The sequence below is a fragment of the Perognathus longimembris genome, chromosome 3, assembly GCF_023159225.1.
Source record: "Perognathus longimembris pacificus isolate PPM17 chromosome 3, ASM2315922v1, whole genome shotgun sequence".
In the NCBI taxonomy this organism is placed as follows: Eukaryota; Metazoa; Chordata; class Mammalia; order Rodentia; family Heteromyidae; genus Perognathus; species Perognathus longimembris.
The window spans coordinates 329,630-355,889 of record NC_063163.1 but is presented as its reverse complement, the minus strand read 5'-3'; the positions used below and the strand labels follow the sequence as shown (position 1 = coordinate 355,889).

At 47.5% G+C, this 26,260-nt stretch overlaps 1 protein-coding gene across 1 annotated transcript in view; it reads right to left on the bottom strand.

Annotated features, from left to right (window-relative positions):
* The window catches only part of Rasa3 (RAS p21 protein activator 3), a 99,720-nt gene that overhangs the window by 21,938 nt on the left and 51,522 nt on the right, over positions 1-26,260 (bottom strand). Inside the window, exons 3-10 of the mRNA XM_048341033.1 lie at positions 19,339-19,442; positions 16,433-16,527; positions 11,737-11,813; positions 5,534-5,614; positions 5,086-5,158; positions 3,692-3,768; positions 1,609-1,713; positions 231-387 (exon numbers count right to left, since the gene is read on the bottom strand). Of these exons, the coding sequence (XP_048196990.1) occupies positions 231-387; positions 1,609-1,713; positions 3,692-3,768; positions 5,086-5,158; positions 5,534-5,614; positions 11,737-11,813; positions 16,433-16,527; positions 19,339-19,442 (769 nt within the window). The remainder of the gene's footprint in view (positions 1-230; positions 388-1,608; positions 1,714-3,691; positions 3,769-5,085; positions 5,159-5,533; positions 5,615-11,736; positions 11,814-16,432; positions 16,528-19,338; positions 19,443-26,260) is intronic.

The following is a 26,260-nucleotide window of genomic DNA, read 5'->3' as shown; positions in this document are numbered from 1 at the left end:
AGGAAAGACTCCAGGGGGTATCACCAAGGCATTCAGGGGCCATTAGCAGGCAGACGAGGCCTGGACAGGTGTCAGGTGAGTGAGTGGTGATAGAGTAATGACTGGATAGGGTCTGGTTTGTGAGTGGGCTTGATAGGACTCTTGGCAGCTGAGAGAGAGCAAAGCAGTGAGTGGGCATGAACATCCCTCCCCCCCTTACTGCCACTGGTGAGTATGATGCCCACAAATACCTCCACATCTGCAGACTTCAATAGCAGGTCCCGCAGCGGGCTGTAGTAGTCAGAAGAGAAGACATGGTCTTCCGTGTAAACTACATTCAACCTTAGAGAGCCAAGGTCATCAGGCTTCAGGCTCTTGCCGCCATTGTCCCGTGGCTGGAGGAAGTACCTGGGATAGAAGGACACAGGGAGTACTGAGAATAGCCCAGTACCTGTGCATGGCCACCCTGCCTCAGCACTGCCATCTGGAAAGAGGCCGTGGCAACAGGGCCATTCTGCAGGATACTCCAGGTGTGATCACCTTGGCAGTTCACAGAACCACAGACTAAGAAGCCAGCTGATGGCAGGAGGGATGAGAAGTAGGTAAAAAAAAAAGAGCAGAATGAACCTGGAACCTCCCGGGAAGAAAGACGGGTAAAAGGCTGGGGAGCTGTCAATGTGATTAGTTCCAGACCACAGCATCCATCAGCTCAAAATCTGAGCAACTCTAGCAAAAGTGTGGGGCAGGTCAGCTTGTACAGAGGGCCAGCAGTCACTCAGGCTTATTCTGAGTAGAACTCTTCCCTCCTCCTTCTGCCCAGTCTGGTCATTCCTCTCCACCAGACATTCAGGCCAGGAGGCTCAGGCAGAGCCTTACCTGAGGCCCTTGGCATGGTGCTGTTTGGTGATTTTCAGACACGGCTTCTCACAAGTGTCATGGCTTATAAGCACTGTTGGGAGATGGATTTAAAGGATGAGCCTGAGGAGGGTGCCACCATTGTAAATGGGAAAATGATTTCTAGGCTGTAGGACACTCCTTCAGTACCCAAAGAGACACAACAGCATGCCAGGCCATTGACAGGACACTCAGCTCCATGTGCCTGTGTTATGAAGAAAATGTATGGGCTAATCACGAAATGCTAATGCAAAATCTGGAGGAAAATTATGGTACAGAGTTGAAAAGCAAGTTTTTCATGCACTACAGTGGGCCCCAAGGCAGAGAGAGGCTACACGTGAGGCAAGCCTAAGATGCAAGTATGGACAATCCATACCCACGAACCCACGAACACTGAAGACCATCCATACAGTGCCTACCCTGATGACAGCCACCCACTGGGTGGAGCCAGTTTCTGCCTTCCCAGAAGAGACCAGCTATGTCCAAACTTGTGTTTGCCTTAAGACACTGAGTGTCACTTCCCTTGCTTTCAATGTGCTTGCCTGCCACCTTCCCTTATCTGCCATTTCTAATGTGCTGTAAGAACAGAAACTTGATTGACAAGGTCAAATGAGCCCTAACTACCAATGAAGTAAGAGCAGGTGGTGCCAGGTGGGGCCGAGGCCAGTGCAGTAAAGCGTCCTCCTGTGGCTCGAGGCTGCCCGTGGATACTCCATCCCCGACATGTGCACCTACCATGCTTCGTAGGAACTAGACTGCCGCAGCACTTTGAGCGGGATCCTTAGCTCCCCTAAAAATTCGTCTCCAAACTTCAGGTTGCTGGCATTCCAGAGGTCAACTCTGAAAAAGATGCGTGTACTCAGGTCAGCCTGATGGGTAGGATGTGGACTGTGCCTGCCTCCAGGCAGAGTAAAGAGCAGAGGCCTTCATTTCCAGAAGTCAGTGCCTGTGAGGATCTGCCCTGAGACGGGGCAAGTTAAGCTATGCTCTGGGACAGACAGGCAGTGTCTGATGCGTTGGATAGGTGGCAAGGGACAGGGCTCTATGTCTGGGTGGCGGGGGGGGTAGCAACAGGGACTCTAATGACCTGGCAGTGGAGAGAACTGCTTGGAATGCTATGCACAAAGAAGCCAATAGCTGGTCCCACTCTCAGCTATGGTGGCTTGGGCTCCTTCACTCAAAATCAGTGTATGGTCCCGAGGTGGACAGGTGTCAGGGATATACCAGGGTCCAGGGATGCCTCAGCTCTGCTCCAGCACACAGCCTGGCTCTTTAGTGTGTAGGCTCAGCACAGTAGATGGGGAGAGCACCTCAGAACCCAAGCAGCTCCCTTGCATGAAGCTGGTATGTGGTGGAGATGGTTACCACCCTCACTATGTTTAACAATCATAGGAGGACCAGTGGGTTACCTTGATGCACCTGTCAGGACAGAGCCCTGCCTCCATTGGCTCCTAGCCTAGACTGCTGGGGTGAAGCATGATTCTAGGGGTATCACCCACAGGTAGGCAGACTGCAGCTGGATTCCAAGGATCCACAAGCCATACAGCTGTGGCATCTTTGGGAGAAGTCCACACAGGCATCTGCAAAGTCCAGCCCTTCCTAGCAGGACAGGGCCAATCATCTGATACTTTTTACTCTCCCATTTGGGGCCATAAAATTAACAGTATCTGACTGGCAGTGACAGATGCTGTCTGCCAGTGTTCCGAAGTGTTTTGCAGGTCCTACAACACTCTGACTGTCAAAGTACCAGTCAGTCTAGAGGACTCAGATGGCTCTCCTGCTGTCCTTCCCCATCCCAGTGACCATAGTCACATCACAGAGCATAATACTCCACTAGGAAGAGGTGCCTATCTGAGGGTAGAGATGGCTGCTGCATCTTTTGTCTTGATTGTTTTGCATACTGAGAAGCCTGATCATGTGATGGCTACCACATTCTCTAACAACAGACCAGGGCCAGGCCACAAACCAGGCATGGAGGGAGGCCAAGAAAGAGACGGCCAACATGCTCTCTGATACCTCCATCCTTTCTCCTTTCTCCAGTCCCATTCCTTTCCTTTCCTCTTTCAAATCCTCTAGATGATGAGTGGAAGGCTTAGACCTGAGCTAACCCCAACGTCATTGCCCTACAGGTCCAGCTACTGGGAACTAGGATGTCACAGAGAAGGGCAGAGTGCAGGTGAATGCTTAGGAGAATCCTGTTTCCATAACAACATGCTTGAACAAGACAGGAAAAGACCTGCAGCGCTAGACAGGACAGGAGCTATGCTGAGTCATCCAACCCCACAGAGGCCGTGCTTCACGGATCCATGGGGCATTCTGCACAGAGCTGCAAGCAACAGACGGGCCGGCTCTCAGTAGGATTCCCCTGGGGCAGTACTCGGACCCTTGATGGTTTCAAAACAAATCCTGCATCTTGGATGGTAGCAAGCCCAGGGTGCACACTGAGGGTTTCAGGAGACCCCAAACTACCCATGGCTGTAGTATGCTAAAGCATTACTTTGACAGTTTAGGTGGACAAGTATGGAGTCTCACAGATGCCAAATTATAATCTAATGCTCACCTCACCTATTAAATGGTACAAAGTGAACCATGGTGCTACACTGGCCCTTTGATAAGCACCAAATATTTAAGTGTACAATTCTTAACACAGAACACTGGATTCTAATTGCTACCAATTCTGGTGTTGAAACAGTCAAGAAAAGGACATTCATTTCTATCTGTACCTCTACTTTGAGAACAAGATAAAAAATAGATGACAAAAGCTGAGTTCAAACCGAAACTTTTCACTGGGAAGCATGGGCCCTGAGTGCTCACTCACCGAATTTCAAGTTTGTCTACATCTTCCTCTTCAAAGTCAAAGTGGGACTTTTTGCTGTAGCTGCAGGGTCTGGTCACCTGAAGTGAGACAGAAGCTGAGTCAAAGGACAGCAGAGAGAGGGTGGGCTGAGTGGCAAGCACTCGGGGTCCTGGCTCTAGTCATCATCTAAGGTATTACATTAATCAAGGGGGTTGGGACCACTTCCTTGGCAAGCACAGAAACACCGGGCCTCATTCATGATACGAAGGGCAGAAGCAGATGCAGGCAGCTGGGATAGGAGAGAAGCAAGCAGGGCCTGTTTCTTATTTCTTGCTGTATTAAAACAGCATGGGGGAAAGAAGATGGAAGAGATAATATTGATCAAGACACATGGACATTGATCAAGATAAACTGCCATGCTGAACTAAATCCTTTTGTATAACTACTTAAAGATAATAAAAATATAAATAAAAATGAAAATGAAAACTCCAAAACCATGGGATTCTCTGGCCTAAACCACTCCAAATAGCCCACACAGGAATATGTTGCTGGCTTTGATTCACATTTCTGACTATGGAGACTTTCCTGTTTTGGAGATACTTGAGGCTGGAGTGAAGCCCAGCTGCTTCCTGTCTGTCCCTGCTCTATGAAACCTTAGTCTCAGCTTGGCTATGGAGTTAAGATTTTTGTAACTACACAGAGCACAGCTCCTTCCTGCAGTACCAGTGGGCCTTCTCTGAAGACCTGCCTCCAGACTTACCCACTGTCCAGCGTTTCCACCTGGCCTCCTCTATGACCTGACGCTCGATCTCCCTTCCATAATTTAGCCTGTGGTCATCCATAGGCAGACCACAGGGCTTTCACAGCTGACACGCACCTTTCCTGTGTTCTTCCCTCCTCGATGTGCTGGCATGAGACGAGGCCTCATTTGAAACTCACCTTAATAATTATGGTCCACATGCCACTTGTGCTTGTGGCTTTCTCTCTCTGTATGGGGCAGGTTCTGAAGAGCAGAGCTGAGGTCTTGCCCACCTCCCCTCCCAACTCACAGGGTCACTAGGAAGAGCGGAGGCTCAAAAGAAACGTGCCTGCCTAAATCACAAGCTCATAGTTGTGTGTCTCCAGCCTCACCTGCCTGCCTCACACGGCTCCATGTCATATGAGGCAGCTGCCTAAGGAAGCTGGGGTGAATAGCCAAAAAAAACCAAAGAATCCAAAAAACCCTAGCACAGGGCCCCTGTCTAGTGGTTTGGATGACCCTGGCCTCCCCTTTGGGTTTACAAAAGTCCCCAAGGAGGAAACCCTAGGGAGCTGACCGCCTGTGGAACCCCACACTGGGGGGCACAAGGGTTCAGATGGAGATTCTGTCAGAGCCTTGGTGCCGTATTTTAGCATCACCACCCTACAGCACTAACCTCAAAATAAAACACCTCATCAAACTGGGGGTTGTTGGTCTTCTTCTTCACTTTTGTCTTCTTGGCTTCTGACCTTTAGTCAAGAGAGGAAAGGTTAGTGTTAAAAATAACCCTCAGCTCCCAGAGCTATTGGAAAACAGAGCTAACTCAACATAGAAGTTTACTGCCTTATTTATCTCCTAAGTATTTCTGTTTGTCTCCTCCTCCAGATGGTATGCAAATCAGGAAACTTTATGGAGCCCAAAACACCCCAGTGAAGATCAAAAAGCTTTCTGTCTCACAAAGCTATTTTAGAGCAATGAAGGAAACAAATAGGAGCTAAAGAACACATTCCATCCCACCCCACATCATCCACACACCCAACAGCCTCACGGGTTCTGAGCTGGACCAGGAGAATCCCATGCCTCAGACCAGACACAAAACCCTGCAGAACAGGAAGGTGACTTGCCTGAAGGGCCCAGCCAGTGTCACTGTGGCATAGGGGTCACACTGCCCATTCACAATGGGGAGTCCTTGGCACTCCAGGATGCTGAGGGATAAAGCAAAGTCATGAGGGGCGGAAACACATGGGCTACAGGGAACCCAGCACAAGTCTGTGGCTATCTATTGCGATGGAGATGAACAACCAGGAAATGATGGAGAGGGAAGGAAGGGACTACCACAGGCACAGTTCCCCCACAACACCTAGGCTACTTGGCAGTAACATGGCATCACTCCACAGTTGGCACTGCCTTGCTATGTACAACTCCTCACACACCTCACATATATCTGCTGATTCCCTAATTGTGTCTGCAGTCAGGACCAAGGTTGAGGCTCACAGTTGCCCTACACTCTGGAATAAAGTCCCCTTGCTACTTCCCATGCTTGCCTGCTAAGACCATCTCCCAGCTTACTGGGTTGCCTATTCGTTCTCCAGGTTTTAGATCACACTTCCCACTTCTTGGCATGGGGTTTGGACAAATACTGGATATTGTGAACTTTATGTCTCCTGCCCAGAACTGTTGGTTGCTATGTAGTAAACAATAAAGCTAACAGGAACAGCCTGTCAGCTAGGCCATAGGTTAAGGTCCTTTTGGTTTCAGCTAATCATATCAATTCCTGTTTTAAATTACCTTTCCATATAGGGATAGTCTGGCCCCTGCTACAAAGTTGAGCCCTCCTGCTGTGTGCTCTGTATGCCCTGGGTGATAACAAGGCTCTCCCCGGTGTAAGAGAGGATTCAAGTGGCCCTTTGGTGTTGAACTCATACCCAATGCTGCAGACCCCTAAATGATGGCCATTTTGCTGTGTCCTAAACCTCCTCCTTTCTGGCAGGAAGAAGTAAACCTCAGAGGAGCTACGTCCCTTCTCAGAGGGACCAGAGCTATGCCGAACAACCCACATCTGAAACAGTTCATGCACACAGAATTCTGTGTTTTGCTGTTTGTGAGTAAAGATCTAGTGTGGTGACTCCACTACCTGGGAGGAAGAACCTCAACCCTGAAACCTGTCTCCTGGGTTCACCACTATTTCTATCAGCTTCGTCCTGTACTTTTCAACTCTGTCCCCTCTGATCTTTGAAATAAGGCTACTCATCTTCCACAATGCCTAAGTATCTTTGGTTACTTTCTATCCTTTCATTAATTTATTTACTAGATAATACTCACTTATCCCCTAAGATACCCACTGGAGACATATCTGCCCCGCTCTACCACTTCTAGGCTATTCTGGGAATAAAACAGAGCAGAGCAGGTCAAAGCCATCTCTATGAAGTTCGTGTCTGCTTGGCTACCATGCTAAATGTGAGAGAGTTGTAAAAAAATCACAGGGGGGAAAAATCACAGAGTTATCCATATATCCACATCTCCACATAGAACTGTGTGTAATAAGCACAAGGGAGGAAACAGACTAAACAGCAACAGTGGTGGCCAGCTTCTCAGGGTGGCTCAGACCTCTGGATGAGAGGAGGAGGCCCATGGGTATCTGAGTCCCTCTCAGTAGGTCAAATCTAAATAAACATGCTTCGCGAGACTCAGCTGTCAGACATGTAACTGGGGGCAAGCTTGGGCAGTAGGCATGTCCGAATTTGATATCTAGGGAGGGAGTAGCCTTCACACCCACTAGTGTGGGTGGTACTACTCAGCTCTCTTCATGTGGCCTGCCCAATGCTAGCACCCAGGTATGTCTGCAGAGTACCTCCTGCTGCTACAGAGAGCCCCAATCACCCATCTCTTCTCTAGTCCAGCATAAGCTTCTGCTGTGGCTGCATAGACATCAGAAATCTCAGAGCAGAAAAAGGACAGTCCCGAACAGCCAGCAGAGTGTATCCACTGAATCACATCTGTGCTGGCCTCCTTCATGGTGGTTGCATGGTATCATGCAATGGTGCCTCTACCTTGCAGCTTTAGAGTCCATGAAGATGTATACAGGGACCACTTGAGATCATAGAAATTCAAGTTTTATTACTTGAAAACAGGGATATTCACCTATAACTCTACATAAAATAAGTTCCATGAACACAGAGGCTGTCAAACACACAAACAGGTAAAATGCCTACTACATTTCTTCTCAGTCGCTCATAAGAAGCACCTGATGTCCATAAAAGGAAACTCAAGTCACTGGATCTGGACTCTGAAGTACAAGTATAATATTTTGTATTTCACATTTAAAAGTGTTGTTAGGGCTGGGAATATGGCTTAGTGGTAGAGTGCTTGTCTAGCATGTACAAAGCCCTGGATTTGATCCCTCAGCACCACATAAACAGAAAAGACTGGAAGAGGCACTGTGGCTCAAGTGGTAGAGTGTTAGCCTTGAGCAAAAAGAAGCCAGGGACAGTGCTCAGGCCCTGAGTCCAAGCCCCAGGACTGGCAAAAAAAAGTGCTGGTATTCAGCCTAAGCCCCAAACAGTAGAGCTGTTGCTGCTGCAGTGGCAGCAGCAGCAAAGGCAGCAGTAGCTAGGGAAACCCAAGTAGACTTTCCTCTCTTCCTCATCCAGGAGTCTGTGCTGGTCTTTTCCTATCCACCAGTAGGATATGGTGACTCCTGCACTGAGTCAGGACCTCAGGACCAGTGAGCACATACTGTGTGGAGTAATATGCTACCTGTTACCTCTCCTGTCACTGCCCCTCCCCTGGTCCTGTGACATCTCCCTGGGCTCAGAAAGGAAGTCACAAAGCCTCATCAGCACTCCTTCTCTTCAAAATAATAGGATAATAATAGGAAACAAATATTTGATAACATTAGGAAACATACTATTTTGTTAGAAGTCTGAAAAGAGACTTCTTATTTTGTCTCCTGTTCACCTGCACCCCAGCTGAGGTGCTCTCAGAAGCACTCTGTTCTCTAGTTCAAATGTGAGAGTGCTTTCTTGTAGGGGATGGCTATTCCTTTAAGACCTGGGGTGGCTGGTTGCTGGCCCGTCCCACCACCTTACGGGTTCTGCCGGAAGAGGCAGCCAAACCAGCCCCCCGCCTCTCGGTGGTGAGCACGTGTGTCGTGATGGCGCCAGGCTGAGCCAAGAGGCTGGACCTCTGCGGAAAGTTCCGTGACATCACCGTGATGGACATGCTCATTAGCCTATCGTTAACACCTGGCCAGTCCCTCTCCTTCGCGTGTCATTACTGCTATAAGACTGTTAGCCCCTCCCCTGAATAAACAGAACGCTCATTGAAGCTTCTCCAAGAGCCCACGCGCCCCGTGTCTTCCTTGGCAGGTATAGGGAGGGGGAGGACTTCTCGCAACCACACGCTGACCGAGGCTGCTCGCCTCCGCAGTTAATTCCTACTGGCCAGAGGATATGCGTTGAGGGCGATAGGGGACCACACGGAGGGGCAGATAGGCCCAGGATCTCTACACGGACGGAGGTATAGAGCTTAGCCCAGCAGGTGGTGGCCAGGGGTTAACTCCATAACTCAGGATTTCCCACAAGACTCTAGCCTGCAGGTCAAGCTTGCACGGAGAACACAGTAGACCTTAGTTCACAAGAAAGAGGGTCAGGGTGTCAGGAGAAAGACCAAGCCATAAGGAACAGCCAATGGATAACAGAATCTCTGTTCTCCAGGTCCCTGGTCCAGGAGGGTGGCATGTGCAGCTGCTGCCTGTTTCTCCCACACACATCACTTGATAATGGAACCGTAGGCTCACAGCAGTGTTTATAAATAAAGTCCCTGTTATTATTTGCCCAATGTTCTTTTTACTCAATTGGAAACAGACATCAGAAACAGGCTAATGTAGCCTGGATGGGGCTTTATTGGGGCTTGTACTTGTACATAGGGAGATAGCACAGGGAACAGAGTTCCCAGTCAGGCAAAGAAGAAAGCTGTGTAGTCATAGGTGCTCACTGTCACCACCAAGAATAGTTAAGAGCTGGACACTGTGCATGGCAAGTGTTGAAGGAAACTGGTTAAATAAACAGGGCCGTCCTAGGATAGATAACCTGAAAAATCCTACTTTTTTATTATAAAAACAGAAATGTAATTGAGAAATGAGCCTTTGTGTCTCCTCTTCTTGTACCCTCGTGCAGGCCAGCGGTCAAGGACAGATCTGTGCATTGAGCCACGATCGTCGCCTGCAAATGGCCTCCTCATTCAAACCCAGGCCACTGGTTTTTCTGTGCCTAGAAGCCACTGCCCTGAAGACTTTCCTGATAATTTCCAAGTCCAGCATGATGCATCTACATGCAGGCCCAGTATGAACATTAGCCCCAGGAGAGTTAGCATGTGGGAAGGTCCATTAACAAAGGCTAGGTCTGCTCAGTCAACTATCATCCCCCTGAGTCTATCCCTTCCTTAGTCCCTTCCCCTTATATAACCTCATCATATAAAATAAAGTCTGGCCTCTGTCCACTATATGTTTTAGTGTTATAAGAGTTGCCTCTCATTGGGCACTGGTGGTGGGCTCATGCCTGTAATACTAGCTACTCAAGAGACTGAATTCTGAGCATCATGGTTCAAAGCCAGTCTGGGCAGGAAAATCTGTGAGACCCTTAATCCCCAATTAACTACCAGAAAACAGGAAGTAGTGCTGTGGCTCAAAGTGGTAGAGTGCTAGCCTTGAGCAAAAGAGCTCAGGACCAGCACGCAGGCCCTGAGTTTAAGCCCTATGACTGACAAAACAACAACAAAAAACAAAACAAAACACAAAAAAAAACAAAGCTCACTCTTGAGATATCATGCTGGTCACTCTCACTTACAGACTGTGCCTGCTGCAAAGGCCACAGGCCAGAGTTCTCAACATAGCCTATACCCTGTATCAGCCAGGCTCTTGTTCTGAGGGTCCTGGGCCACCCAAGTCCTGGAACTAGCCCCCACACTGTCCTTATGCTCTTGGAGGAATCGTGAGAGTTACCAAGGTGAAGTACCATGGTTGGGGTGTTCAGCAGGTATTTATTACTGAACAGATGAGATGGCTGACCTTTAGAACATGTTGTCATTGCTGATCATCACCTAAAGATGGCATCCTGTCACATCAGCTTCTCTCCCCCACCCCCCATACACCTGCCTTGCCTCACTCACTATTCCATCTCTCCTGCCCTCCTAGTTGATCATTCTTCATGATAGAAGCAGGAAGCACATGTTGCTGAGACAGAAGACTTCAGCATTATCCCTACCATGAGCATATCAACACTTGTAAGAATGCTACCATGAGCTTATCAATGCTTATAATAATGCTGCCTTCTTAGTGAGACGCTGTTCTCCAGGAGGGTGGTCTGAAGGTGGTAGAGGTATCTATCCTTGCCTAGATATGTGGACAGACAGCAATGCATGTATCAGTAACTGCCACTCAGGCCTACTGGGACAATGCTGTACATAGAGGTGGGCACTGGACTGAGGCTACCACAGGAACCTGCCTGGCCCGCTGTTCTTTCTCCCTACTATTGATGTGGACTTCTATATGAGGCCTGAGTTGAATATTCTATAAATAAACACAGCACCCAGGCACAGCAACCCTGCAGAGCAAATGGGCAGAATCCTCAGTGAGAAGTTGGGTCATTTCACTTGTCTTGCTATATAGAATGCCTCCTCCTCATTAAGACATAGCATAAGCATAAAGTCCTCACCATACAAGCCTCTATTCTTCATAAATCACCCAGTCTCAGTTACTTCATTATAGCAACAGAAAGTATGTGACAACAGTCCCCATCACCACAACTCATTTCTGTTTGTCCAATAGCAAGATGGACTCCAATTTCCCATTCACCAAAGCAGTGACTCCCTTACACACACACACACACACACACACACACACACACACACACACACACACACACGACATGTGTAAGGACAGAGAGTCATTGAGAACCGATGACAAGGCAGAGGTTATACGTGCCCATTCTGCAGAGGGGAAGCAAAAAACCTGCCAAGCACATTTGGGGCCATCCACACACATGCAAAATAAAGTATAGGCATCAGCACTGTCCTGGAACCCACGGTTTCCACCAGATTATTACAGGGGCCTGCACAGAAGGAGGCCAGAGTCCTGAAGTAAAGTCTTGGAACTAACTTTAGCCAGGTATAGCACATGACCAAGCAACTCTGCCCGGGTGGAAGACCTTAGTTCCAGTCTCCAGGCCCCTCTTCTCTAGCACCAGGAAGTAGTACTCACCTCTGCTGAAGTGTGGCATGAATAACTGGACCATTTGTGGAATCACATACCATCCTGGGCATGACTTACCGTGCTGCAAGCTTATGGCAGACAATGCCTGTGTCTGTGATGACCTCACTCAGCCTCAGCTCCAGGTGGACCTTGCCCTGCAAGGCACAAAGACAGTTTGATGAGATACAGAACTTGGAAGAGCTTACCTGGTCCAACAGGTGGTCAGTATTTCCAGGGTACTAGGCTCCAACTTGGACTCAAGCACCAAGAGGGCCTCTTTTAGGAGACCTGCCATACCCCACTGGCCTGGTCCTGCTTCAGAGGTGAGGTACTCCAAGTGTTAGGAAATGATACTGCCTACACTAGTGTCCACTCACAACACCATGGCTAGGCTCTGCACCCTATAGCTTCAGCAGGGAAAACCCTTCCGCAAGGTTTCCTGAAATCATGTCCTCCTTGGGAGGTCAGGGAACCTGGGTCCTGTTCCTCATCCAGGAAGTTGACTACCACAGATGCTTCAAGAAGGGCAACAGATGAACAGACTCAAAATTCCTGCTGAGTTGAGATAGCCCCATCAGTCTGGTACACACAAATGCAGAAGAGTAGTAGAAAAAAAAAAGGGGGCTCAGCTTAGAGGTAGGACACACAGGGGACTTGGGACTCACCAGGTATTGTGTATACTTACATATTAAGACATCTGTTACTACAAAAGGGGAAGGTAAATTGGAAATTTTCTGAGTTCCCTTCCAGCTAAAAACCCTAGACTCTTTTCCCACTGTAGGCCTTCAAACATAGCCTTCCCAGGAGAATCAAGAACCCAAGGGAACTACCAGGGAAGAGGCACAAGCCTGTTCATAATAAATAACTAGTAGGTTGAGCAATGCCTGCTAACAAAGACTAGGCAAACCACTCACATGCCTGCTAACAAAGACTAGGCAAACCACTCACTACCTAGGGACTCCAAACCTGTATATAACATTGCTGCTATTTGGCACTTTAGGGAAGGAGGCTGCCTTCAGAAATATGTTGTGACTGAAGGGCTGCAGAGCTGGGCTACACCAGCCTGATCTTAGGAGAGAGAATACTGAAGCCTCAATCTCCTCAGAAAGTAGATGGCATATCAGATTTGGTGCTGAGCCTGATATTTGGTGCTAGAGCAAGGTCTCTCCCATTTCTGATCTAAATACACCTCCTCTTTCCGTGGTACCCTAAGACCACTGTGCCTCTCAGCATCACCCTTTTCTGTCCCATGCAAATTAAAGCTCCAGAAAGCAGAGGAAACTTAGGCCAGAAATCAGTGAAACCACAAACAGTAAATCAGAGAAAAATCAAAACCCACATCAGATTCTCTAAAAAGATCAGTGAAAATGACAAGCCCCTTTGCCAGGCTGATCAAGACCAAAGCAGAAAAGGTCCAGCTTTCTACTGACCAGAATGAAGAGGTGCCGACCCTGGCCCTGAGACTGGGCTGTGGCTGGCCTGCATGGCAAGTCAGCAGCCACAGCTCCCACACACACTGAGGGCAAATCAGAGGCAATCGAACAGGATTCCAGGAGCTGAAACCTGGCAGTGCTCAATGACCCTACCTTAAAACTCTCAAAAAATATATAGTTTATTAATTAAAACAAAAAAACGCAGGTGGTCCCCATCTATTTCTCACAGAAGGCCTTACCATCGAGACTACCCTGCAGAGCAGGGAACAGTCCTCCAAGGGGAGCTTGGTGATAGTGAGCACCATCTCTCATCCGCCCCCAGTAGAGCACCGACAGGCCTGGGAGGCCACAAGGTCAGGGAAGGCTAGAGGAGTCTGGACCCAGGAGTAGAAGAGACTCAGGCCAGGGAAGACAAAGGAGAGGAAAACTGAAGACAAGAATGGCAGACAGGCAGACAAGGAGGGAAGAAATCCAGCTACGATTTGGCTTCTGAGATACTCCACAACCTCAGAAATCAGAACTCCAGGCTCTAGGTCACAGATTACACACTCCTGCCCCAACCTGGGAGCCATGTGACAACTGAGTCTGTTCCCTGTCCTGAATACAGCTTACAAACAGAGCATCCTAGAGGGGAAGAGGAAGTGAGGGTCCAGGTCCACTCCACATTCAGAACCACAAGACCCTGAAGACTTCAGAGACTAGGCAACCCCAGCCCCTACCTCCTGGGTGGGTCCTTGTACCCAGTATTTGTGCCAAATTAAGTCCAGAGGCAACGGATTATAAAAAATAAATTGGCTTATCAGAGCCCTTTAAAAGCTCCTGTTCCAGAGGAGAGCCAGTTGGCTCGCATCTATAATTCTAGCTATTTTAGGAGGCTCAGATTTGAGGATCATGGTTCAAAGCTAGCCATATCTCCAATTAACTACAAAAAAAAAAACAAAACAAAAAAAAACACCTGGAAATGGACCTCAGGCTCAAGTTGTAGAGTTCCTTGAGTAAAAAAGCCCAGGGACAGCATCCAGACTCCGAGTTCAAGCCCCCTGACAGGTACGTAAACAAAACAAAACAAAAAACATACCAGTTCCAGAGGAAAGCAAGATGCTTCTAAACTGTCTTTTCTCTACTTCTGTAGTACAAATTTTCTCAAGTGGGCCCTGTTTGCAATGCTCTTTCCTGATACATGTATCTTTCAGAGCCAGTTACAGAGCAGGTGGACCTAGGAAGCCCTCTGTCCTTCTGAAAACTGCAAATACGACATTTCAAAATGTGCAGTAGCTGTTAAGTAGAGATGGTGATTAAAATATGAAGGTCAGACTAGAAAGGGTATCTGCCTCCCTGTCTTAGCCACTTTGTAGAAGAGAAACTTCCAGAGCTATGCACATCAGAGCAGAGGTAAGTACAGTGCCCACTGGGGCCTGCAGGCATTGTAAACTCTCCTACCTCAGCCTTTTAACAACAGCTTCATTTCTCTGTCACAATCTACATTTTTCTGGAGGCTAGACAGAATCTGAGGTCAGGATCTACATTCACAGACATGAAAGCCATACTTCACCAGGGAGGGACTTGCCCCTGCACTAGCTACCTTCCGGCACGTGTTAGGAAATTCCCCTCCAGCCACAAGACTCACATGTGCATCCTTATTTATAGCTTTGTAGTGACAAAACAGTTTTGAATCTTGATCATGGTGGCGGCAGTTACACAAATTTACACATGGGATAAAGCTGCAAAGAATATCCAACAGCCAAATGGCAGTGGAGATTACTCAGCTTCATGAAGGTCAGAAAAGCCTGACACATACTACAACACTACACTGAATGAAATGAGAACCTGCTGGTATTTTTTTACTTTTATCACACATAGGAAGAAATAGACTACAAGGTCCACTCAAGGTCCTGAGAGTAGCAATCTGACAGACAGCAGAGTGGCAGGTAATAGTCGGCATGTAGTGGGGACGGAGTTTCAGTTGGAGAAGATGAAAGAGTTCTAGAGATAGTTGCACAACAGCATGAATGCATAGGCCTCTAGATTATACTTGTGAGTGTTTAAAATGGCATTCTTATTAAACATGTATTTCATCACAAAAAAGAACCACATATGTGTACATGTAAACTCGTGAGATCTGAGTCTATGTTGTGCAGACATCAGCATCCTGGCTGTGACCTGTACCCGCCACTTGAAATGGAGCCACTGGGCAAGGCCCTTGCTGATTGTTAGGTACAAAGAGAACATACAAACTTTCTGATCTCTATTCCCTGAGAAATTAAAAATCAAGTAAAAAATATAAATAAAAGAAACGCAAAGGCTAGACAATAAAATCAAACAAACCCATAGAACAAAACCAGAAAAGGTCTAGGTGGCCTCTCTCAGGTAGCTGAGAGGAACAGATTACAGGTCTGCAACCAATGGTGGACGCCGTTCATCACCACTTCTCAGAGGAGTTTGTGGAGCAGGGGTGGGGGGTGTCCTGTGCTGATGTGCTAACATTGTGATCTCTGGTGCAGGCTCTGCTCTCCTAGCTGGTTGCTTTTACTTCTTCTGCCAATGATTACAGAATCTTTTAAATTCCCACAGCACCTGGGGCTCCTGGGAGGCAGAGTTAATCAAGTAGGGAGTGCAATTAGATGCATCCCTCCAGGACCAGGGCCATCCCGGGGCCCCTTCTTGGTTCAGGCTCCACACTTCTCCAGAGTGAGGCACATTGCCAACTCTGTAACATGTCATTTGACCTCTGCATGTGGAAACTCTGCACCCCTGACCTGTGTTCAACCTGAGGAGGGCCTTGAGGGTGTGAGGTAGGCAGGCCTGCCAAGCCTATAGCTTAAGAGTACCTGGACATATGGCACAAAGCTCTGTCTGGCTCCAGCCATGGAGCAGTTTTTCGGGATTTAAGGTCATGTCCTCCTGGGGTGCTTACTATGAGGAATTTTCCCATGACTCCCCAGACCTGATTTCAAAACACTAGCTATTCCCACCACCCCAACACGTACCCATGGCTGAGCTTTATGGCCACACCTCTCCCTGCCTGCTGGAAGCTCACTTCACAGGTGAGGAAACATTCTTGCGAGGAAAACCTCACTACTGCTGCCCTCACCTCTCTACCAGTCACTTCCCCAATGCCTTTCCCTATCTTCTGCATTTTTAAAGCTGCTTCCATATGTTTGAAACGTATATCAATAATCAAAAGAATGAACAGAATTAATAAGCCTACAGAGTTGGAGTTTGGACAAGAGTAAGTGAGCTTACAATATGCTGAGCATCCTTCCCTGTTGAGGCCCCCAAGACACCATTGCTATATCCTATCCAGGACAAGATTCTCACCTCCACCTCTGAGTCGGCCTCACCTGTACCTCTGAGTCGGCATCTACATGCTGCAGTTGGAACCATGTATCCCTATTATGGTACTTCTGCAGGTCCTCCTTCTGGATGGCCACCTTCCCTGTGACACAAAGGCAAAGCAGGTACATCACATAATGGAGACAGGCGTACAGACCCTGCAGACACCGCTCAGTGAGATAAAGAGGTCATGCTCTATACTTCAGAGTTTGCTCATATCAGGGTTGAATGAGGTCATGAACCTCCCTGCTTGCATGGGCGGTGCTGCCTGGCATGCTGGAGGAACACAAGACCCCATTTTCACACAAATGCCCTTCCCTGCCTCATGGGCTCTCTAAGGCTGTGGTGCAGGCCAAGAGGAAGGGGTCAGCCTCGTTTTCTGAGGCCAGTAGCTCAGGATCGGAGCAGGACAGCAATCACAACTTCCCTTTGAGCTAGTTTTTCCTCTCTACAAACTACAACAGATAGGATCAAAACTCACTTCATAGATTTGTGAGGCTTTGGTAACACATGAATTTACTGTCTGGAGCTTTAGCAAGGAACATGTGTGCAGCTTTGGCTCATGAGGTACACTTGTCTGTGTGTGCGCAGTGGTTTTAAAGGCTCATGTGGGCACTCAGATTGTTTCCAGAGATAGGGAGTGAGGGTCAGCTAAGCAAACTACCATTGCCCCATGGTGGTGGGGATGTTGTTTATATCCATGCCTCACAAAGTGCTTGGCCCCAGGGGTCCTTGGGGTGATAGGCAAGTGTGCTCATGAGCAAGGAAGGACAGCACTAAGGTCACTAGGCTGCACTGATATCCACTGAAGGGAATGTGTGTGTGCCACAGGGCTGTGGCCTGGAATACAATAGACCAGCTGCCCTCCCAGGACGTAGGTGGGCACACCTGAATCTGAACACAAATAATCAGGATTCCTTACTCACTGCAATGCACCTCAAAACAGAAACCCCAAAATGAAGAAAATACGTTTAACGTTCTGATGCTGCTTTCTGTACCCAAGGACTTCCACCTTCTGCAGGATCACATCCAGCTTCCACAGAGAGAAACCCTGAGTCCTTCTGGCCTGCTTCCCTCAAAGTGTGACCCTGTTCTTACACCAACAGCCACCCTGCTAACTTCAACCTGACAAGGGATCTCTTCTCATAAGAAGATTATATTTTTTGTAATGCTTCAGAAGCCTCAAGCCTTCACAGGCCCATCGGCACAAGTCTAGCAGCCCCCAGTGTAGCCTGTCTCTCTCCAGCCTAGTCTGTAGTTGCTAGAACATTCTACCTGCCATCTCCTATCATCTTGCAGTGGTACTGGAAGGGCAGAAGTTATTATACAAGCACTATAGTGAAGAAATGGTGGCTGAACGTGGAGAGGTCACCACTGCCTCTTTCCAAGCATTATCTTACACCTTATTACCTCTAGGGCCTGGATGGCACCACAAGGCCCAGACCCTTTCTGTCTCAAAGGCTAATTGGTGTAAGCCCTCACAGAGACTCCGTGTCTATTCCTCCACTAAGGAAGCCTCCATAGTAAGCTTCTGCCTTGTTTGAAACTTGATTGGTCTTGTGACAGCCATCTGCTGTTCTGGCTCCAGACCCCAGAGATTTTGCCTGGTATGAGGGTCCTCATGCCCATATGGCATAGGGGAGCCTGGAGGGTGAAAAAAAGGGCAAATAAGCTTTCCAAATACCTGAGAGAGGCCTAGATGGAGCACCTGCCTTCAGTCTTGGTGTACCTGACACTTGTGTCACTGTTTACCACCTCATTCACATTCTGGCACATTCTGGAGAGAGGCAGCTGAGCCCCACACTTCTCCACTGGGACAAACTCTGTAACAATCTCCTGTCTCAGAGATTCTAAGATCCATGGCTCAGTAAGCAAGGCTAGTCATTCACATGCCTAGTCCACTAGGAACAAGGGGCATCACAATTGGCCATGGTGAACTCCTCAGCTCAGCTGCTGCCACACACAGATTCTGGGGCATGGAACTCTGACAATCACAGCCACTAATGAGACCACCAGGCCCCTGTGAGCCATCACAACTGTGGGAGAGCTGAGTGCGAGGCAGAAGCAAGGTATAGGTAGGAGAAAGATACCATTACACCCATACAAGCCCAATCACCCACCATACCTCATTTCCACCCAATAGCTTCATCACAAGGACCAAGCTTCGCCATGGCCCTACTCTCCTTCTGTCATGCTTTCCCTCCTGGGCATTCCTTGGATTTCTCCATTACTGGGCTCCATGACCTCTTACCACCGTCTAGGCTATTCCAGAAGGCACAGACCAATCCCTCTTCCCTGTAAATAGCCACATGTCTTTTGCACAACACACTTTTATCCACAGTGGGACACTCTTCACACAATGATCACAGGAATCTCCTTGAAGAGATTCCCTCCTTGGAGGGAAACTGAGGCTCAGGGATCAAAGCGGCTCAACTGACCTTGGTGCAAGTCTGCCTGGGTCCAAAGCCTCTCATAGCTCTTCTGCCTTTCGACTACTAGGTTGGAGTCAGGAACGAGAGCAGCCTGGAGGCAAAGAGGATGAGCTCATGGCCTTCACTCAAAGGCTCTCCTTGTGGGATCTGGAAAGGAATCTACCCTCAAAAGTTGTCTGGAGACAGTTTGGGACATGCTAGGCTCCAGCCTTGGAAGTGTTGCTTGGGAATGTTCTGAACTGAACTCTCTGACTTGAAATTTTGGTAGGTGGCTACCAAGATTCAGGAAGACATGGGAGGCCACACACACTAGGATAAGACAGCAGGCACCTGGTCAGGGGTCATTCAACTCCATACTCCCACCCCAAAGGCTCCAGACTAATGCTAACATTCCCTTTAGTAATAGAATATAGGGTACTTGGGAGGTTATAGAAGAATGAGAGGAGAAAAGCAATAAAGGAAACAGCCATTTAAGTACCTACCTATGATGGAATCCCTCCGGAAAACGTCTCTATCAAAAATGTAAAACGAGAGGTGACGAAAACTCCGAGGAATTTCACAGTAAAAGTCTTCTCCATAAAAGGGACTGGACAAACAAACAAAATGAGTATTGTTAGAATTCATGCTGTAGTCAACTTGTGCTAGACTGAGCAGTGGCCTGGTCATTGCTAAGGGGCCTCCCTGCCAGCACTGTTCTCAGAAGCACATCTGTGGTCCTATTTTCACATGTGCCATGGGAACAACCCTTCTGAGTTCCACTTGTGAGACATGAAACTGGCTCAGTAAGCAGACTGCCCAAAAGCATGGTGGGATGAGGTAGCTGGGCATTCTTCTCAAAAGCTGTCATGTCCAGAGTGCTTGCCACACATGCATGAAGCCCTGGGTTCTATTCCTCAGTGCCACATACACAGGAAAAGGCAGAAGTGATGCTGTGGCTCAAGCAGTAGAATGCTAGCCTGGAGCAAAAGCAGCTCAGGGACAGTGCCCAGGCTTTGAGTTCAAGCCTGAGGAGAGGAGGAGAGAAGAAGAAAGAAGAAGAAGAAGAAGAAGGAAGAAGAAAGAAGGAGGAAGAAGAAAGAAGGAGGAGGAGGAGGAGGAGGAGGAGGAGGAGGAGGAGGGGGGGGAGGGGGAGGAGGAGGAGGAGGAGGAGGAGGGGGAGGAGGGAGGGGGAGGAGGGAGGGGGAGGAGGAGGAGGAGGAGGAGGAGGAGGAGGAGGAGGAGGAGGAGGAGGAGGAGGAAGAAGAAGAAGAAGAAGAAGAAGAAGAAGAAGAAGAAGAAGAAGAAGAAGAAGAAGAAGAAGAAGAAGAAGAAGAAGAAGAAATGTCCAAAGAATGGATGTCTGCACTTGATTTAGATAACAGCTCAGAAAGTCAAGAGTTCAGTGTGGATCATGGCTTTTAACCAAGTACCCATGTTCAGAACAGATCCTCAAGATAGCTATGATGTTTTGAAGGCAAATGGTTTAGGTAGAGGGTGGCAATACTCAATTACACATTTAAAGAAAAAGCATACAATTCTAGTCTCAGACACACTCCTCCCTACCCCTGAGATCTAGTGTAAAATACCCAAAGCACTGTCTTTGATTCTTATGGGGAAAGGCCCCCACTGTTCTTGTGGTTCATAGCCTATGTGTGAGTCATTCCACAGCTGTGAGCCTCATACTTAAAATAAATGAAAGCTCTAATCAAGGAGCAGAAACCCAGTGGGCTGTCACTAAACAAACCTCCCTATTGTCTTGGAAGGGTACTCGGAAACACCAGCTCTTGGCATCAAAGACACTACTGAACCTGGTGAGCTGCTTCAGAAACCAAATGACCACTTCAGTACAGACACTGATCTAACTTGCAATTAAACGCTTCATGTACATTTCTGGCTAAATTCCAAAACAGAAAGCATGATTATTCAAGGAGGAAGTAAAGCAACGTGTCATGTTCTGAGGCAGAAGCAGAAAGGCACACAGCACTGGGACCAGTGGGTATCCACATACCACAAGATAGCCAGAGCCTAGCCACTGTCATAAACAGAACTAACTCAAAACAGATCACATGCCACATGTGAAGGCTGGAATCATAATGATCTCAGAAGAAGAGGGATAAATCTGTAACCTAGAATTTTACAAATATGTCTCAGATAAGACACCATAAGCACAAATGCCAAAAGAAAAAAGGTAAGTCAGATGTCATCAAACTTTTAAGTATTAAACACTTATGTTTTAAAAGATACCAATAAAGACAGGGCTGGGAATGTGGCTTAGTGGTAGAGTGCTTGCCTAGCATGCATGAAGCCCTGGGTTCAATTCCTAAGTACCACATAAATAGAAAAGGCTGGAAGTGGTGCTGTGGCTTGAGCAAAAGGAAACCAAGGACAGTGCTCAGGACCTGAGTTCAAGCCTCAGGACCGGGGAGCGGGGGGAAAGAAGCCAGGGACAGTACTCAGTCCCTAAGTCTAAGCCCCAGGACTGGCAAAAAAAAGTAAAGACAGACTTGGGAAAAATATTTGATAGTTAATTATCTGTCCAGAATATACAAAGAACTTTTACAACTCAGTAAGATAGCACATAATTTTTAAATGGGCAAAAGATTTGAACAGACACATCACCTAAGAGGATAAATGGGGAAAAATATAAAAAGTGTGAGTGTCAGATGCTGATGACTTAGGAAATTGAGATCTGAGGATCATGGTTTGAAGCTAGCCTAGGCAGATAAATCTACAAGACTCTTATCACCAATTACCAAACAGCTGGACCTGAAAGCATGGCTCAAGTGGTAGAACTCCAGTCATGAGTAAAAAAGTTGAACAACAGCATCTGAGTGAAAAAGTGAAGAGAAAGTGTAAGACCCAAGCCCTAGTACCAACGCACATGTGTGCACATGCACGCACACACACAGTGCATGAATATATACTGTGTACACAGTTTGTGGTTCTGTGTGTACAAACATACACATGTGTGCATAAAATGTGTGTGGGTGTGTGAGGGTGTCTTGAACATATTTGTGTGAATATATACCAGCTATGATAGAGTGTAAATGCTACAGGTACCTGTGTATATGAGTGTGTAGGACTATTTGTATTGTGGCCTTGGGTACTGAGGTAGGGGTGGGGTGTGTGTTGCCAAGGACATCAGGTGTGTACCCACACATATGCAAAAGCTCCCTTGGATCCCTTTACTAATCCACTCAGCAGCTTCTACCCAAGACCTCCCTGTAGGACCTCCCATTGTAGGGCAGTTTCCCAGGGAACAAGGGACTTGCTCAGGGCCCTTCGTCAATGAAGCTCTCTGGATCCAACTGCCACCAGAGATGTGCATTCCAAGATCTGCCCAGATCTTGCCTGGCACTGTCTCTGGAGAGCCCCCACAGAGAACTCCACAGATCAGCTTCTCAAACAGGGAGGAAAGGGAGGCTAAGCACCCAGCCCCATCTAGCTTCCCAGGTAGAATTCTCTCCAGAAACATGGGAGGGAAAAAAGAAAATAAAAAAGCCTTGTTCCTTAGGAACCATTGGGAACTTCACAATTAATCTCATGTAATTTTTGCATTGGCAACTAAGAATCTTGGAGCCAGAATTGTGACTCAAATATAGAAGATAGGTAAGCCGCTCCTGGGTCACTCAGGTGTGATGATGAGATGAGACCCTCTGGGTAGCTGGGTCAGTTCTTAGAATTACCTGTTTGTACCTACAAAGAGATACCCATAATAATATCTGCCTACAGGACTATGGTGAGCATCACTAAGGTGACACAAGACCTTAGCCATGGCCCGGGTTCTGAGGCCATCATTATTATTCACATACCTATCCAGAAAATTAGGCTTGAATGGGTTACTCACTGCTTACATTCTTCCCATCCCACCTGTCAAATAGTTCAAAAACTAGACTTCTCACCCTCTCTTGGGTGAGCTGTGCTTTCTAGTGCGTGACCAGTAGCCACACCTGGTCATGGATGGGATCTGGCTTGAGCTCTGAGTTGGAGTTTAATCCTCATTGTGAGAAATTAGGAGGGCAGAAATTAAATCCAACTATGATGTTTAGAAGGGTGTGTTTGGGAGATGATCAGGATCAGATAAAGTGAGCTAGGCACCATGCATGGCTCATGTCTGTAATCTCTGTTTCTTGAGAGGCTGAGGTGGGAGGACTAAGAACTAAGGATAGCCTGAGCTATAGAGAGACTATGCCTCCCAAAATGTAGTTAAGGTTCTCAGGATAGATATCCATTGCTGAGTCGTGGTTACAGAAAACATACACAAGTGCTGACACACAGGGATACACATACACATGCTTACATGCTCACCACTGTCATAAATGTAACCATATATGCACACACATCCTGACATACATGTCGACATGCTCCCATTCTATCCCTACTTGATGCCTGTACCACCCCCAGGACCCTGCCAACAAGATAGCTATCAGCAGATGTGGCTCTTGACCTTGGACCAGAATGATAGTCTGCCTTAAGTATTTCATAAAACAGTAAAAAAAACAACAAACACAATGCAGCCACTTACGTCTGAAGTGATTATAATGAATTACATTTAAATTTTAGTTCCTCAGTTGTGCCACAGCCACATGTGACCAGGGGCTAGCAGAGTGTACAGAACAGGTAGAGGCTTTGTGAAAAGTTCTGTAGAATCTGCTGGTCCTAGAGAGAAGGGGCTGTGTTTATTTAAGGTCCAGATCTGATTCCACCCTCAGTGGAACAGTGGCTCCTCCTCACTCTGGGTGATTCTAAGCCTTGCCACCTTCCACGAATCATGCCAGGTGGTAGCAGGTAGGCCACCTTCTGGCCACTCCTCTTAGTCCCATCAAACATCTGCATTTCAACCACATACCAGGGTGCCCATACATAGGCTGCCCCTGTCCCCAACTCAACCCAAGATCCACACAAATCCTACACAGGAAGGATGAAAACCTCTGAAATGTAAGCATTAGCAAAGACCCTCACAGCCAGACCAGGATGCGGGAGTCCAGGGCGAAAACTTGCAGGAGGCATTATGTCCATGTCTTCAAAAAAGAGGAATGATGTTCATTGCTGCATTGTTCACAATAACCAAGATAGGGAAACAACCCATCTACCCCACTACAGATGAATGGATCCAAAAAATGGCTGTATACAATGGAATTCTACACCGCTATTAGAAATGATAAAATAATGGCATTCACAGGGAAATGGACAGGACTAGAACAAATCATGTTGAGTGAGACAAGCCAAGAACAGAGACAAACAGGGCATGGTCTCCCTGATATGCAGGTGTTCAAATTAAATAGCAAAAAGATATGACAAAGAAAATAGGACCCAAGATACCAATTCACAGCAAGACCAAAAAAGGACAATCTTGGGAGATATGCACCAAAAAGTAAAACCCAAATACTACTTCATATGTACAAGCAAAGGACCTCTTCTTGATTAATCTTATAGCATTTACAGGACCCTACATTCTTTACCTCCATATGGTATATACATGTGCACATTTGAGGGAAGCTGGGAGGAGGGCACAGAATGAGTGGAAAGTGGGTGAAAAAAACAGTAGAGGGGCAGCCCAACAGCTGCAATGGAGATTGATGAAAGCAAACTAAGCAACTCAAGGGCAGTGGGGGAGGGAAGAAATGAGAGAGGGGGAAAGGGAACAGATCACACTAAGCAAAAGGAAAGAAATGTACATATCACTAGACCTGGAAGGAACTGTTTTATTGTTAATATTCATAGAGTTCATAAGCATTGTAGATTAGAATGACAATGTCCATCATTGGGAAGGTTACAAAAAAATGATGAAAGCAAGGGGGGATTGGGAAGAGGGAAGCTGGGAGAAAAATGAGGAAGGGGGTAACAAGTATGATAAGAAATGTATTCAGGCGCTGGGGATATGGCCTAGTGGCAAGAGTGCCTCATATACATGAAGCCCTAGGTTCGATTCCTCAGCACCACATATATAGAAAACGGCCAGAAGTGGCACTGTGGCTCAAGTGGCAAAGTGCTAGCCTTAAGCAAAAAAAAAAGCCAGGGACAGTGCTCAGGCCCTGAGTCCAAGCCCCAGGACTGGCAAAAAAAGAAAAAGAAAAAAGAAATGTATTCACTTCCTTAAGTATGTAACTAACACCTCTGACCATCATCTTGACAATTTAAAAAAAAAAAAAAAAGAAAGAAAGAAAGAAAAAGGAGGACGGAGCCTGACAGTTGCTTCTCTTGGGCCACTCTGGGGTCTCTACAGGGTCCCTGAGTACAGGTCTAAAGTACTACCATGGCTCAGAATTCTGTTTTATGATACCTAGAACTGCATTAGCTAAGCTTGTTCTTCCTTCAAGGAACATTTATGCTGCCAATCCCTGCGAAGACTCTAAGGACAGCACAGGGAGAAGCCAACAAGTCAAGGCTTTCCAATCTCGTCTATGGGGAGAGATGAGCAAGACACTGACTTCTCAGCACTGCAAAATGGTGATGAGCACTATGAAGAAGCAGGACGTGGCAGGGCTGCTTCCTGAGGTGGGTGGTAAACAGACCAGTAAGCATTCACCTCAGCATAAACACAAAGAAATAAAGAGAAAGGTGCAAAGGCCCTTGGGCCACAGGGCTCATGAGTGGCAATCAAAAAGAGAAAAAGAGGGGGCTGGGGATATGGCCTAGTGGCAAGAGTGCCTGCCTCGTATACAAGAGGCCCTGGGTTCGATTCCCCAGCACCACATATACAGAAAATGGCCAGAAGTGGCGCTGTGGCTCAAGTGGCAGAGTGCTAGCCTTGAGCAAAAAAGAAGCCAGGGACAGTGCTCAGGCCCTGAGTCCAAGCCCCAGGACTGGCCAAAAAAAAAAAAAAAAGAGAGAGAAAAAGAGCAAGGAGGAGGACAGAGTGTCAGCGCTGTATTGGACAGGGCCCTCACACCCCCACACAAGGGTCAGGGTTAGGGCAGTAGGCAGCCCTCCACACCTAGACATACACAGCAGGAAGCCCAGGATCATCTCGGTCATTCGTGGGATGAGTTTTCTCCAGAAATGGCCCTGTGATGTAATCCTGCACCAGCTCCCGGCAGGATCATGACAGAAGCACAGGGGCTCACTCAAAGGATGAAGGGAGCTGGAGGTGACTTGACACAAAAGCAGACTGAGAGTGAGAACTACCTCCTCTCCCACTTCTGTAGTGCTGAGGTGATATATCAGACAAAAGCTGTCCCAGGACCTGGTCACAGAGAGGATAATGGCACTTTATGCCCTTGGGAATACAGAGCAGAAAAAAACAAAAATCACCCTGAGGTTTCTTATCCAACAGCACTTCCATCCCTTTATTTCTCCAGCACCAAGGATTTCCCAGGAACACAGGAAGACAGGAAGTCATCACCAGATCCTCCAGCTCCCTCTTCTCTTTACCTCATCATGTCACCTGCTTAGTATGAGGGGGTCTTGATTAGAACTGTGCTT